This window comes from Pseudorasbora parva, chromosome 3 (assembly GCF_024679245.1).
Source record: "Pseudorasbora parva isolate DD20220531a chromosome 3, ASM2467924v1, whole genome shotgun sequence".
Classification (NCBI taxonomy): domain Eukaryota; kingdom Metazoa; phylum Chordata; class Actinopteri; order Cypriniformes; family Gobionidae; genus Pseudorasbora; species Pseudorasbora parva.
The window spans coordinates 49066126-49082881 of record NC_090174.1 but is presented as its reverse complement, the minus strand read 5'-3'; the positions used below and the strand labels follow the sequence as shown (position 1 = coordinate 49082881).

The following is a 16756-nucleotide window of genomic DNA, read 5'->3' as shown; positions in this document are numbered from 1 at the left end:
GACATATATAACATACAAAAAAGAATAGATTTAGAATTGACACCAGGAGGAAATAAGGTTATAAGTTAATAAGGAGGTTATAAGTTATTATTCTGATACAGTAAAATAGATCTCAACATTCACAAAGGTTGGTTAAGGAGAAGCATTACTGCATTAACATTTGATTTCAATTAATAATTGGTAAATCAGCAATTCAATTATTTAGTGTTTTTTCCCAACAACAAAACCTGAGCCAAATATTACATTTCTATAGCTGTGATAAGTTGTTGAATTTAACAAAATACTAAAACCTAGTGCTGTCAATCGATTAAAAACTTTAACTAGATTAATCACACATTTATTCTGTGATTAGTCGCAATAAAAAAAGAAATGTTTTTGTACGTTTTTAATATATTTTTAATATAATAATTTCACAGTTAATCAAAATAATATAGAAACAACACAAAGACAGTATATTTTAAATACTTGTTTAAATGGCATCTTTTTATGAATGAAGGCCAGTATTACTGATATTAATACAGCTACTGATTTTTTTCATTTTACATTTATTATTAGGCTTCAAAAATATAACAGTTTTTAATTTAAGTAAACTTAAAACAATGCTAACATAAACCCATAATAAATACCATGTTTACTCCTGCCCTTCCTGTCTTAACAGTTAGGAAATATACAGAAATTTAATAAAGTTATCAAAGTTACATGCAGTCTCCACTGCATAAACTATAAATTGAATAGTTAATCCTTATTAAAGCTACAAAAGTTATTCAGTCAAGAGCAGCGAGTCATTTTCTCTGTTCCCTTTGTTCTTTAACTTTACTGACAGGAAGCTTTATTGGCTGCTGCCCCTTTAAGAGCAGACAGACATGCGGATCTCACTGTTTATATACTACTGTCTATGGATCGCGCCTCATTCTCTCACAACTCTTTTTGTTCATTTTAGACTTTATATAAATCATTTAAGATTGATCTTATGAGGATAGTCGTTGAAGATATGCCTTGAAGCAAGTCTAAAATAAAACGTAAGCCAGCCACTTCTGTTGAGCGCGCAGTGTTCTGAGATGATGCTGAGCGACCGCTGAATATGACGTCAGCATCAAACATACGTTGAGACGGAGACGAAAGATCTTTGATTATGTGCCCAAATATGCTAAAGTCCATATTTAAACGAACTAACGCGAACGCAGATAGAAATTCAGTTTAGAATAGGACACCTGATAGTCTGAAAAAATAATACCTAATTTGGAAAAAATAATACCTCTGAGACCACATTTAACACTTTTAATGGCCTTAAATTTGACAATTTTGATTTATCACTTTTTAATACTTTTTAAAACCCCGCGGACACCCTGTCTAGGCTAGCAATTCCTATTTTTCCTTCCAAATTTAAAACTTGAAGTTATAATCAAGTCTTTTCTTAAAGCATGTTTCTTATATGGCCTTAAATTTGATGGTAACTGAATTTAAGCCTTTTTAAGTTTTATATATTTTATAGCATTGTGTCTTTACTGTCACTTATGTTTTACTACATCCTTGCTGAATAAATGCATTCATAAAAAAAAAAAATCTTACTGACCCCAACCTTTTTAACAGTAGATTAAGAAGATAAATGGATATGAAATTTTAATTTCAGATGTGAGAAGTAAACGTGTGATACGGGAGACACGGAACTAGCACAGTGCAGAAAACGGGCTTACCATGGACATAGTCAATTACACCGTTTGAAAAAATAAAAATAAAAACGATGTTTTTTTTGTAACACTGAATAAACTTGGGGAGTTTAGAGATTGGTTGTGACTGTTTCTAAACTTACTTGCAGCATAGAGAGCCACTTTGTCCTGGTCTTTGTGTTTGAGCAGGTTCTCTGCATAATTCAGTCTGCTGCCTTTAAACCACTCGGGTACATCTGATATCTTTTTAGACACATCAACCACCTAAAAGAAAGAGTGAGCAGAGTCACATGTTTGATACACATAGTTCTCATTTCTATCTAGTATCTATGCATCATTTTGAGTGTTTTTGAATATTATTTATATATTATAGTATTTAGAGCCCTATTATGCTTTTTCAAATATTACCTTTCATGCAGTGTAATATAGCTGTTTGTGAATGTAAAAGGTCTGCAACATTTTAAAGATTAAAGCACACAACACAAATAAATGTATTGTCTCCTTAAAGAAAGACTTTATTCTGAACTGCCGAAATGAGTCATCAATAATTCTAGTCTCACTTCCTGTTACATACCTACCTTACCTATGTAACATATTTGCATAATGCCAATCTACTTTGACCCACCCTCAAACACTGCAGTTGTAGCTGGTGCCCATAGACTGAAAAAAAGATGGACAACGTGCCTACACTCTCTTCCGAAAAGCCGCCATTGTTCAATTATGACATTTTGGGTCTCGAGTCTGCGCAGCAATGAGCACGAAGTTGAGCCGCAATATCAAGGTCCCGCCCACACTCCCGCCTAATCAACAACTTTTTGCGAAATAAACGGTTATGGAAAGTAGAGATTAAAGTTGCAGCTCCAATCTCCTCTTGAAGTTGTTTGTACACTTACAAAGTTCTCAATGCTTCGGTTAGCATGTAGGGACCCTCATTATGCTATCGTGTTAGTGTGAGGCTTTTGAGGCTTATTAGTGGTATTAACTAGTGATTCCATTTCATTTACCCTGTGCCCCATAGACAAGCGTTATAAGATCATCTGTTTTTAGAGATAAAACTCTTTAAATTCAGTTTTCATGAAAACGCATCTCAGAGAACGATCTACTCTGTATCCATGTGTTAATTACCCCAGGTTCATTTTTCACTGGAGTTGTCCTTTAAAGAACAAACACTTGAAATAACATCAGCATGATAAAAAAAAAAACAGCCTAAAATTACTTGAAGTGTAATCTGATTGTTTAGCTTGTCAATGTCCACTTACATTTCATCTGGGGGCGATCGAGATTGGTTTGAGAGAAGACTACTGGTTAACTACCTTAGCCAATCTGTTGCAACCTTTTGGCTACCCACCCTTACCAATTTCAGAAAACTTAATTTTGTTAGTGAATTAAAGGAATGGGTGACTCAAAATGAAAGTTATACTCATAATTCAACAAACGGCTTTTGCTGGAAGCCAGTGATTATATTTGATAAAGTTTTAAATATGCATATTGTTCTTACAAAAACCCATTGCTTCGCTTCAGAAGGCATTTATTAACAAAGGATTTATTAAGTATGGATTATTTTATGATGGACGGATGCACTTTTTGGAGCTTTAAAAACGCAATGCCACTACAAAGCTGAGAAGAGCCAGGATATACATTAACATAATTATTGAAAGTCACAACTCAATGTTCACCTAGGATGGCATGAGGGTGAATAAATTATGGAATAATTTTCATTTTTGGGAAAACCATTTCATACAACAAATAAAACAAACTTTGAGTCAGCAAATAACCAACAGAGGGCATGTAGTCAAAATAAAATGGTTGGGAATGATGTAAATAGAAAGCCATATAAACTGTGTAATTTTATTATATTTTATCGTATGACACTCCTTAAGTAAAACAACAGCTCTATTAGACGGAAAAGTCCTTAACACACCCTCTCCGCCAGAGATATACACGCTTTAAATACTGTCAGCAGTAGTTCAGAAAGTAGTACTAAATTGTAATAAATTCATAAATGTTGACTAATTAGGATGAGGTTATATGATTCATATGTGACTAATGAATTTGTCTCTCTGTTATATTGCACGTACGTATAGCTCCACATAAATAGATAACAAATAACAAATCATTTCCTAGTTAATGTTTAGCATAAAACCATTTTAAATATCTTTATATTTAAATCTGAAAACGTACACATAAAGAAGGCCAAAAGGTAGCAAAAATAAACCAACCTCCTCATACATCTTTGAGCAGGTGATGCCACAGAATGTCCAAACCTGCGCCCAGAACTCCGGATAACTGTCCACGGACCACTGATACAGGTCATTATAGTTAGCTTTAAAATAAAAAAGACATTTATTGAAGGTACCATTAGAGATAATACATGGCATTATTTAATTTAGTTTAGTGATGATATAGAACAGGACTTTGTCTAATATATTATATATATATATATATATATATATATATATATATATATATATATATATATATATATATATATATATATATATATATATATATATATATATATACCATAGATATCTGGTCAAACGTTAAGGTTTTTAATTCGTTAATGTAGTATTTGACAAAAAAATATTTTTTGTTATTTTTGACTATTAAATAACTATTGAAAAACCTTACAGTGGACTACTAATCTGAATATGGCATGGCCTTTAAAAAGGTATAGACTTTAAAGATGACATGTCCATGCCATATTTAGATTAGTGGTTAACCGTAGTAGTCAAACAAGTTTTTACACTGGAACTGGAATAGTACATTTATGAAAACTGTAATAAATATTTAAAGAATGAACAGATTCACTAGTACCAAATGAGGAAGTATTAGTGTATCAGGAATAATAATTATGCATGCACATTATGACACTATGAAAACATTTACTGTATGGTGTGAAAGAGCCATTTCTTGTCTGATCTGAAATACTGGTTTTACTATACATGCAACTCAATGCACTGAGAAGCATTGGATGCATGAACGACTAGTATGTGGCCAAAGATCCTTTGCTAAGCAATTGAAAGAGTTAAAAACACAAAATGGATCCTGGAGGAAAATGTTGTGGGCCAAAAGTTGCATCTGAAATCATGGTTAAAGTACCGTTTTTTGCTCAAATGTGGCCATGACTTAACCCATGACAATCCCAGGATGAGCTATTAATGGGATTATCGTCATACCATAGTACTATGCTTTGTTTCCTGTAGAATGGGGTGTTGTTGTTAGCTGATACACTAGTCTGCCTTCATTCTAGCCAAGCCTGGCTCTACTCACCCAGATTCAACCCGAAGTCCCGGTTCACTTGAGTCCGGAATCGGTCCATCTGAGTGTTTCGTTTAGAGTCCGGGTACCAGAGCACCTTTGACTCCATAATCTCCTCGCTGTTGGCCTCCGTGTCTTTAGACATGATCGGATGACACGCGCCGGTATGTCCTGAATAACCTATAAAGACTGAAAGAAACGCACTATAGGAACTGGACGAGCCGATCCGGTGATCGTGTATTGGTGCAGGTCAGACACATGGGTCATTTCCGAGCGTCAGCCGCACATAATCAACCAGCAGTAGCGGAAGCCCCGCCCCCCACGCAACCGCATCACACCTGCCGTCTACGCATGTTCTTCCGCTGCTAATGTAGTACTTAGGTTTTTGCTGTAAAAGGTTTTTACACAAATATCTTTATATGACTCAGGAACAATGGAGTAGCCTAGTTAATAATAAATAGTTCATTAAGATTGTATATTTAATTAAGAACAGCATTTGCATTTGTAAGGGGTATCTGAGTGTTCAGATAGTAAAGGAAGTCATATTACTGCTAATTTCTTTCAACAGTTTATTTCTGAGAACTGGTTTATTATACGACGTAAAAACATCATAACGTGGCTTCGTTCCTCACATCCCGTTGAGAATGATATGCTGTAAACGTTTAAATAAACCATTATAAAATCATAGGCTACTCAGTGCTTTACGTTTATTGCAATTTGAACGGATAAATTGCCACTAAATTAGAGTAACTATGTGTTGTCATTTAATTTGTGGAGTAGCTCGCTCATTATCTAATTTAAACGTAATGTAAATATAAATAAAAACGAGTTACTCGAGTGTGTGTGTGTGTGTGTGTGTGTGTGTGTGTGTGTGTGTGTGTGCGCGCGCGCGCGCGCGCTTCGTGGCTGGTGCTGCACTTTAAAATAATAATGTAGGCCTATGATCTTTGAATGAGTCAAGTGTTAAAAAATGTAATCGGTTCAATGAGTCAGTGAACCGTTCAGACAGATTCAGCCCCTTATGCGATGATTAAAGCTGTGTTTGTGAACCAAATAGAGTCGACTAAAATACAAAAACAAGTAAACAAACAACTATTTGTTCACATAAGGGGTATAGAGACTTCTTTTATGAAACTCCTATACGGTGAGATGCCAACTTATAAGGGATTAAAAAACAAAATAATGGATAATATAAATAAGTCTTCGGTCAGTTATTTGAACTTCAGACTGTACATGAAACTGTATTTAACTATATATATATATATATATATATATATATATATATATATATATATATATATATATATATATATATATATATATATATATATATATATATACATCCTAACGATATTGTTTAAATTTAAGAATTCTGACTGCCTCTAAAGTGTTACAATTTACAATATTGTTAAAGTACAATATAACTTATACTTCGTCTTGTCCAATGACATTTAAAGGGTCTTAGATAAAGCGTTACTGTCAGGCTTTGGCGGAAGAATATCTGACCGCTCCGCTATTAGCATTTCTTTTATTCCATTGGCTCCTAAAAGCTCGTCTCACATCAGCCGAGACCGAAGCGCAAGAGAAGGCAACATGGACAGACGGAGAAGTGAGCCAATCAGAAGTCACACAGCCGTTCCGCCAATTCGACCCAGCCAATAGAAGAAGGGATCATATAGAGGTGTGCCCAATCCAGAGCCTGCAGCCAGCCTGCAACATGATCTGATGGGAAAAGAAAAACATTAAATGTGAAAGATGTGACTGTACTATATTTCCCATACATTTTGTTGGAATTTTATGCAGCCTATTTATTTTTATAAACATGTTAGCACCAAAGGAAAGCTGTATGGTATATAAAGAGCTCCTGAATACTTTTGCAGAGTCTGCGATTTCCAATGCAAATTTCATCAATATGTATAAAGCATTTGGGAAATAGGAGTTGCAGTTGCTCCACAGATTGGCAATGTAAACTTGGCGGCTGATTTACATTTAGAAGGGGTGAAAAGTAAGATTATTTGTGATGAAACTTTAAAAAAATCTTTCCATTTAATTGAAATGGCTTTTGTTTCTCTTTTGTAAGTTGCTATCTATCTATCTATCTATCTATCTATCTATCTATCTATCTATCTATCTATCTATCTATCTATCTATCTATCTATCTATCTATCTATCTATCTATCTATCTATCTATCTATCTATCTATCTATCTATCTATCTATCTATCTATCTAATCTTATTAAGACTGACATAAAGTCCACATGGGATATTAAGAAGCGCTTTCATAAAAGGAATGGGAATGGGGTCATGCCTGCACCCACTGGGCACTACCAATAGAAAAGCAACAATGCACAACATTGTATACAAGCCAAATATGGGTGTCTTAAAGGCGCAGTGCTCCTTTTGATCGTTAGGTGTTACATAAGCCTGTAAGACAGCAGTTAGATCAGCTCTCCCAGGGATAGCCTACAAGAGATGCATCTGGCTGAACAAAGTAAACCATTTACAAGACAATTTCAGAGTGTCTATGACAATGTGAACTGAAAAAAAGATTTTTAGAGACCTTCACCTGAATGACAGATTCAATGTAGGCCTACAGTACGTTAAATTGCATGATGATGGCGAAATCAAATGTCAAGCGCAGCTAACATCGCAAGCTTTCACCTCTGGGTTATCAATGAGTTGCTATGCCAGCATTACATAAATCTTTTTTTTTATTTGTGCATTTGATCTGGACGGACTTCAGCATCACTGATTGACTCACAAACCGTTTTTGCAAAGCAAACAGAACCCCTTAACTTCCGAACTGCACATGCACCTTTAGGATGCCTGCTTAAACTCATCCATTGGTTTGGCTGTGTCAGACCAGACATGATTTAACCCTCTCCAGACACTTACTAGAGCTTTAGAGAGTTCATGTGATGCCATTTGAACAGACAAATTAAGCAATATTCAAACAAGTTGATGTTGCATCACGCATAACCTACTAAATCCAAATTATGAGGTGAAGCAACGTCTTTATAATGGTTCAAAAAGCTCAAACTGCAGTGTGAGCAAATATAATATAAATGACACTATATTGTCAGTGAAATCTGAGCCCTAAAAATGTAATAACTTTATATATATATATATATATATATATATATATATATATATATATATATATATATATATATATATCATTGTTTATTATATATGTATTATATATAATTATGATATTATATATATATATACTATATTGCCAAAAGTTTTGAGACACCTGCATTTACATGCACATGAACTTTAATGACATCCAATTCTTAATCCATATGGAGTTATCCCACCCTTTGCAGCTAACAGATTTAACCCTTCTGGGAAGGCCACATGGTTTAGAAGTGTGTTTATGGGAATCTTTGACCATTCTTCTAGAAGCAAATTTGTGAGGTCAGACACTGATGTTGGACGAGAAGGCCTGGCTTGCAGTCTCTGCTCTAAATCATACCACAGGTGTTCTATCGGGTTGAGGTCAGGACTCTTTTCTTTATGGACCTTGCTTTGTGCACTGGTGCGCAGTCATGTTGGAGCAGGAAGAGGCCATCCCCAAACTGTTCCCACAAAGTTGGGAAGATGAAATTGTCCAAAATGTCTTGGTATGCTGAAGCTTTAAGATTTCCATTCTCTCAGTGGAACTGAGGGGCCAAGCCTAACCCCTGAAAAACAACCCCACACCATAATCATCTCTCCACCAAACTTTACACAGTGCAGTCAGGCAAGTACCATTCTCATGGCAACCGCCAAACCCAGACTCGTCCATCGGATTGCCAGACAGAGAAACGTGATTCTTCACTCCAGAGAACATGTCTCCACTTCTCTAGAGTCCAGTGGTGGGGTGCTTTACACCACTGCATCTGATGCTTTGCATTGCACTTGGTATTGTAAGGCTTAGACAACAGCTCGACCATGAGGCCCATTTAATGAAGCTCTCTATGCACCGTTCTTGACCTAATCTGAAGGCCACACAAAGTTTGGAGGAATGTAGCGATCGACTCTGCAGAAAGGTGACTTTCTGATTTATTTATTTTATTTTTTTGTGAAATCTATAAATTTATAAGACTTATAAGGTGTATTCTTTTTATATAGGCTACTTTAGACATGTAAATTCTGCAATGCATGCTGCTTGTGCAAAACTTTTAGGAATCTTATCCAAGATGTAGGCTACTCAATATTGATCAATCGTATCTGACACAAAGGATCCACTAATGACACTGTGAGCACACAAACACCGTTAACTTAGGTGAATGAAAGGAATTAATTAGCAAAATGCAAATAACTTTATTTGATTGTTTCAATATGCATTGACACATATTACTTAATTTAAATGTTTCCTTGATAACATGGCACTGAATTGTTTTTTTTTTTGGGGGGGGGGGGTGCATAGTGATGACTTGATGGCTTTTTGAATCGGTTCACAGAAATAAATCAGTTTCGTCATTAATAGTGAAAATTTTTAATTAATGGAGTTTTTGGACAGGTGGCAACTGGCAACCTATCATGGCCATGCTTGAATTCACTGAGCTCCTGAGAGCGACCCATTCTTTCACAATTGTTTGTAGAAGCAGTCTGCAAAGGTGTCCCAATACTTAAAAAAATTTCCCAAGACATGTTGGTCAAATTGTATATTACATTTATTAAATCATTTTTGGACCACCGTTTAATCTCAGAGAAAATCAGTTGAGTTTCATAAACACAAAAATATGCATACAGACAGCGCAAATAATACCACAGCAAGCAACATCACAAGTGAACAACCCTGGTGAAAATGATACAGTACAAAAGCAACCTGATATAGAAATCTAGGCATATACTATGCAGTTAATGTATAGACTTCACAAAAATTCGGTGCTTTCTAATACAAATCAGTCATTGATGCAAAATCCTCAACACAATGATTGGCACTGGCGCAGTCAACAGGAGAGATAATGGGAGAGAGAACTGGGTCTTTGCAGTTATTGAGTCAGTACATCTCCCTTATGTTTGATGTAACAATAAAAAACATATTATTCCACAAATAAAAATGTTGGATTTGACATTGTAAAGGATATTTTAGGACAGAACTAAATTATGAAACCCAGTTTGGGTAGGAAAATATCTATCATACACATTTCTACAAGTAAACTCCTTGACATTACAGCTAACAATAAAACTTACGTTCCATGGTATATATTACTGTGGCTTCCCATTCACAGATATGCAAGGTACACATGACAATTTTAAAATATAGGAGTGTTTGCTGAACATGTGAACATGTATACATGTAATTATTCTTAGTTGTCCCCAGTACTTTTACAATAATGCTGGTACATTGCAATTACATGTGTTTGCTATTTGCAGATTCCATAAAAGCTGGTGCTTATTTGGTATGATTTATAAACCAGGTAACCTCCTTTACAGATTTATACAGTAAAAAGAGCCTTCTTGGTAATGGTGGATGCACCAATTTCCAAGTTACAGTTCAGTAAAAAAAAAAAAAAAAGTGAAGTGCAGGATGAGTCATCAATATTTTTAGACTATTTTCCTTGAAGACAAAGACTGTACATTTTGAATGTGGGTTTCTGTTTAAAGTGAATCTTGTCAATGTTTAAAAAGAGTTTAGATGGCATCAATGCTGACACAGGGACTAAAAGCCAAAAAACTCTTACTTTGAATTCATGACAGCTTTAAAATAAGAGACAATAAAATAAAAAATAACATTGATTTTAAAAGAAGCACTTTTACAATATGATCCAAAACAAGAAACATATCTTCACAGTTTTTAAAATCACTACAATACAGTTCAAAATTTTGGGACTCGTTAAGATTTATTTGACCAAAAATACAGTAAAAACAGTAAGAAGTGTGAAATATTTCAAGTTTTCTATTTTAACATTTTAAAATGTAATTTATTCCAGTGATGGCAAAGCTAAATTTTCTATTTAACTTTAATTTTGACATTATTATCAATGTTGAAAAAAGTTGCTTAAAGATGCTGTATGTAAGTTTTGGACTGCATTAAAGCATAAAAATACCACAGTAAGTTTGCAGATTTAGGAAACATGCTGAATTCACATACTCATTTTTCCGAAAAAACAATGCCAGTTTTTCTGATTTGAAATGTCTGCTCGGTGTCGGAATATCTATTTTCATTTTGGTCTGCGATAATGCCCGCTGCTAGTTAACCCAATAGTATTTCAACACCACAGGTTCCCAGTTGGCGGAAAACACAGAGTATTGCTACCATGCAAGCCAGCAAACAAACTGGGCCAGATCATCGCAGATTCTACCCGACCTAAAAAGCCTCAGAATCCATCTAAAATCTCTATGAATGGAAGCACATTAAAACGGGGATAAATCAATACGTCAACTTACAGAGTACGTCTCCTCATCTTTAAATGTCAACTGCGCTCATTCCTGTTGCCTTTCCTCAAACAGGCAACCCGAGTGAGCGTCGAGCCGGGGAAAACAATATTTTGAATTTGGACTGCAGTACCCATTTCAAACACTAGCTGTCCTTCTTACATACAGCACCTTTAATATTTTTGTAAAAACTGATATTTTACAGCATTCTCTGATTAACAGAAAGTACAACGAGTTTATATTATTGAATGCTGAATTAGAACTACTGAATTGCAAAAAAACTAAACAAAAAACCCTCCAAGCTTTTGAACCGGAGTGAATTTACTTAAAATATAGCAGTACTTATCATGTAACAAAATTAAAACAATTTGTGGCATATTATGGAATGAAAACATACTTAAAGACTGAACATTACTAATATTTCTCTTAATGTAAAAAAAACACATAAAAATGTAATTACAGTAATGTATGAAACCGTGATTAAATGTTCAAATAATATATATAAAAAAACATGCTAATTATTTTTAGCTACAGGTTTAGCAGAGTATGCAAAAACATAGGAAAAACAATAGTGGAATAAATGCTAAAACAAACAGCAAGAGCAAGAAGGAATGTGATTGAATGAGGCAACAGAGAAGATAGGACACAGGTTCAATTAGTTGGCAGGCATTTCATTCATCACCAAAATGCAACTGTGGATGAAACTACAGAGGCCACTTTCTTCAAAAAAATGATTTTCTTAGCAGCACTAACACGTAGTGGGATTAAAACGTGATCAATCAATCCCTTTCTATAAGTGTATTAAAATGGCACAACTGATAAACTGATCTCATGCTGAGAACAAAGTGCATGACCAGGTTTTACCCTGTACGTACTTATCTTAAGCACATGAGAACATCTCTCTCTCTTCGCTGAAGTTGGACAGAGATACTAGTGTAGATTGCACCGTTATTTTGCTGCCAGGAACACTGCTCAGATATCCTCACAATCTGATGACTAGCTGCTTTCTGAAAGCGATTTCCACATACATCTCGAACCCTGATAGTGCGGATCGGTCCTGAACTCAGAGTAACCTCTGGTGATTTCAAGAAGAGACAATAAAAAATGCAGTGATACTGACTATTCTTAACACACGTTGAGTGTTTCTAAATCAACTCTCAATTCATTGCCTTCCTAAATTTATAAATAACACGCAGACACACACTTACAAACGTGCCCAAACAAAGCTTATGTAGGCGTAACACTGCGCAATGGAATAACACACTCAACTCAAGGCTTGCACACACACACAGACCCACAGTATACAAAAAATGTCCTGATATTTACTCAAAAATGGGCGGCTACAGTAGAAATGGACACTACTAATACATTCTACGACAATAGGATGAACAAAATGGACTAATTTCAGTATATCAACTGGAGAATTTATCAAATTTCCATACAATATGTGACATACAATTCTTGCCTGACTACGTTGGGACATCCTGAGAAAAAGGGGACGGAAAAAAAATACCTTTTTTCTTATACCACTCCACAAACCCCAGCTCTAACCCTTAGCCTGGGTCGAAAAACTTCATTGGTCACTAGAGCGCTCTAGGTTTTCAATCACTCTGCTCAAGCGGATGTTGAGGAGTCGGATCTGGGTATCGAGCTGGTCGATCTTCTCCTCCAGAGTTCCAGGTCCGCTCCCTTTCCGCCAGTACGCTCCCACCGGTCCCGTCATGAAGTACACAGCCATGATGAAGCACAGCGGCAGCACCGCCTTCTCTGGGTCGCCCTCAAATTTCTGCAGAATGTACAGGCACGAGAGGGCGAAAAGCACGACGCGGGCCAGCCAGAAGAAACGGCCAAACACCGCGTGAAGAATGTAAAAGAAGCCACTCAAGAACAAGGACAGGAACCAGAAAGCCACCAGCAAGGCTGCCACCAGGAGGAGAGCGCGAGCAGGAGAACTGGACATGGATGATGGGCTGAAGTAGTGCGTCAGGTTAGAGGCTGAGGAGAGAGAAGAAAACAAAGAGGGAGAAATTAAGGACATGGTTTTCGCATCATACACGAACAATGACGATATGACATTGCAGACATAATTTGACATAAGTGTGTTTCAGACTTACAGTCAATGCCCATAACATCAAGCAGATCCACCCAGAGTTTCCACAGAGTGTCCAAAAATGAATCGACTCCATGAACAAACCTCTCAGTGGTCTTTGAGAAGAACTGCAAAAAATAGAACAAAGACAAAGATGTTTAACAAATAAAGACTGCAAAGATTTATGCATTATGATATTCATTTAATATTAAAGGGTTAGTTCACTCAAAAATGAAAATTCTCTCATAAATTACTTACCCTCATGTTGTTCGACACCCGTAAGACCTCTGTTCATCTTCAGACCCCTATGAAGATATTTTTGTTGAAAGCTGATGGCTCAGAAAGGCCTCCATTGACACCAATATCATTTCCTCTCTCAAGACCCATAAAAGGCCATAAAGACGTCGTTACAAAGCCCATCTCACAACAGCGGCTCTACAATCTTTTTATGAAGCGTCGAGAATAGTTTTTGTGTGCAAAAAAACTAAATAACGACTTGTGTATGTGTGACTTGTGATGGGCCGATTTCAAAACAAAGATTTGAACGGTTAGGAATCAGCGCACTGATTTATGATTCGGGTTGCGTGTCAAACTGCTGAAATCATGTGACGTGCGATCCGAATCATGAATCAATACACTGATTCCTAATGTCCAAAACTTTGTTTTGAAATTGGCCCATCATTATATAAGCCGTTATTTTGTTTTGGTTTTGCGCACAAAACTCTTCTCGTCACTTCATAAAATTATTGTAGAACTACTGTAGTGAGATGGGCTTTGTAACGTCTTTAGTGCCTTTATGGGTCTTGAGAGAGGAAATGACATCAGCTTTCAACAAAATATCTTCATTTGTGTTCCGAAGATGATATTTACAAATATATCCATCTATCCATATATTTTTATTTTATCTAAATTACGTGTAATCTAAATTAAACTACAATCACTTTCATTTACATTAGATTTGTTCATATATATTAGATTTGATTTATATCACTCTGTGACATTGTACTGACATTATTTTTTTTGGTGCAGCTGAAACTACAAGTAAAGTTTAAATTTAAACTATCCATTATAGATCATTGCATTTCTAAATATGGCCATTTATTAATGCACATCAGATAAACGATCCTGCATCTGCAAATATGTACAAAATATTACAGGTTAAAGAACTACACACTATGTATACTACAGTCATGCATGGCACATTTGCCTATGACATACTTCAAAAATACACATTAAAAAAATTACCAAATATTATAACACTCTACACAGCACTTTCAATAGCTCACAACTGTTAAATAAAACAGGAAATTTAAATACAGATTCTATTTTAAAATTATTTAATGGCCATAATCAATTGATTGACATTTGTCTTTTCAAATTATTATTATTAATTACAATCACTTATTCAGTCATTATTATGAATCGTTATAAGCTAGTTACCTACATAAACAACTATGTCCATACAGAATGCTCTCTCTATGTAGGCAGCTCACAAGCTTTTGAGACACGGCCACTGACAGCTGGTGATCGGCATGCTCTAATATGATATCAAATGCACCTGCGAACAAAAATATGCACTAGCATGAAAACATGCGCGTTTGTTTACCTTGTACAATGCTCTGATGTTCTCCTCTCCGAAGACATTGCTGAGGGTTTGGTAGAAGTCGCTGGCCGCCCTCCTGAAGCGGTTCTGGCTGCTTGAGTCTTTCCTGCTCCGCGCTGCCTCAGTCAGCAGGACGAAGGCCAAAAACACGCTCAAAACCACGGCTAATTTAGCTCCTTTCATTCTCAAAGACGACCTGACTACCGGTGAAATGCAATGGAGAAAATTTTGGAAAATGCTGCGGTTAGATAGAGCTTATAATAAATTGAATATAGTGGTGTGGTGTGCCGGAAGATGATGCTGCGGAAATGGACGAGGAAGCGGGCAAGTGGGGTTACAGTAACTGCAACCGTTAATAGCGCCGGAAGTAGAAATGTATATCATTTTAAAATAAAAGTCTATTATTTTTATTTTTTGCAATGAATTTAGCCGATTTTGGTAAGGTTTCTACGCAGAATAAAACATATAGATTACAATTAAAAGCTTCATAAAAACCAAGAATCAAGTGCCAGACTAAAATCATGTTTGAGCAGTTTTAACTGAAAGCAACTAGCACTGGCATATTTTAAAATATATCAGTGCCATTCTTTTCTCTCAAGATGAACAACAGTAATGGTTTTTTTTTTCTTTTTCCTAAGGCACATTTATCAACTAAACTAAGGCCTAATCCGCTGCATCCACCCCTTTTATGAAACCAGGCATTTAAACTAGCTATTTTAACTTCTTAACATTAAAGCAATACAGAATCCAAGCTTTTGAATGGAAGATTATTTTAATAGTACTAATACTATTATTATTCTATATGTAAACATAAGTGTTCAGCTTGTCTTACAACGACTTCATAAAAATGGTTAAAGACATCATATGGTTTATTGACAAAATAAAAATGAAAATTGTCATGCTTGTTACAAACAGACATTTGATCAAGTAAATCACGACAGAATTGACATATTTCTGTACTACTGATTACAAAGATATGTTTTACATTTTACAAATTTTACATTTATTAAAACAAATCAGATTTTATAAACAGCCACTTAAAGGGTTAGTTCACCCAAAAAAATAAACTGATGTCATTAATGACTCACCCTAATGTCGTTCCAAACCCGTAAGACCTCCGTTCATCTTCAGAACACAGCTTTAAGATATTTTATATTTAGTCCGAGGGCGTATGCAAGTGTATGCACACTATACTGTCCATGTCCAGAAAGGGAATAAAAACATCATCAAAGTAGTCCATATGTGACATCAGTTAGTTCATTAGAATCTCTTGAACATCGAAAATACATTTTGGTCCAAAAATAACAAAAACTACGACTTTATTCAGCATTGTCTTCTCTTACGAGTTTGTTTTCAACCCTCAAATAAAGATTCAAACGGTTATGAATCAGTGTACTGATTCATGATTCGGATCACTTATCAAACGGACAAACTGCTGAAATCACGTGACATTGGCGATCCGAATCATGAATCAATACGCTGATTCATAACCATTCAAATCTTTATTTGAGGATTGAAAACAAACACGGAAGAGAAGAAAATGCTGAATAAAGTCCTACTTTTTGTTATTTTTGGACCAAAATGTATTTTCGATGCTTCAAGAGATTCTAATGAACTAACTGATGTCACATATGGACTACTTTGATGATGTTTTTATTCCCTTTCTGGACATGGACAGTATAGTGTGCATACACTTGCATATGCTCTCGATCTAAATGTGAAATATCTTAAACTGTGTTCTGAAGATGAACGGAGGTCTTACGGGTG

At 35.5% G+C, this 16756-nt stretch overlaps 2 protein-coding genes across 2 annotated transcripts in view; both read right to left on the bottom strand.

Annotated features, from left to right (window-relative positions):
• The window catches only part of aacs (acetoacetyl-CoA synthetase), a 45928-nt gene extending 40691 nt beyond the window's left edge, over window positions 1–5237 (bottom strand). Inside the window, exons 1-3 of the mRNA XM_067439360.1 lie at window positions 4941–5237; window positions 3887–3990; window positions 1811–1931 (exon numbers count right to left, since the gene is read on the bottom strand). Coding sequence (XP_067295461.1) covers window positions 1811–1931; window positions 3887–3990; window positions 4941–5073 — 358 coding nt within the window. The 5' untranslated portion in view covers window positions 5074–5237. The remainder of the gene's footprint in view (window positions 1–1810; window positions 1932–3886; window positions 3991–4940) is intronic.
• Window positions 5238–9571: 4334 nt separating this feature from the next.
• bri3bp (bri3 binding protein) lies at window positions 9572–15322 on the bottom strand. The gene is made up of 3 exons (XM_067439359.1): window positions 14993–15322; window positions 13412–13514; window positions 9572–13292 (listed from the first exon to the last, which is right to left on the bottom strand). Exons 1-3 carry the CDS (start codon window positions 15170–15172, stop codon window positions 12871–12873), a joined length of 705 nt encoding a protein of 234 aa, XP_067295460.1. The 5' UTR covers window positions 15173–15322; the 3' UTR covers window positions 9572–12870.
• Between the last annotated feature and the right edge of the window lie 1434 nt (window positions 15323–16756).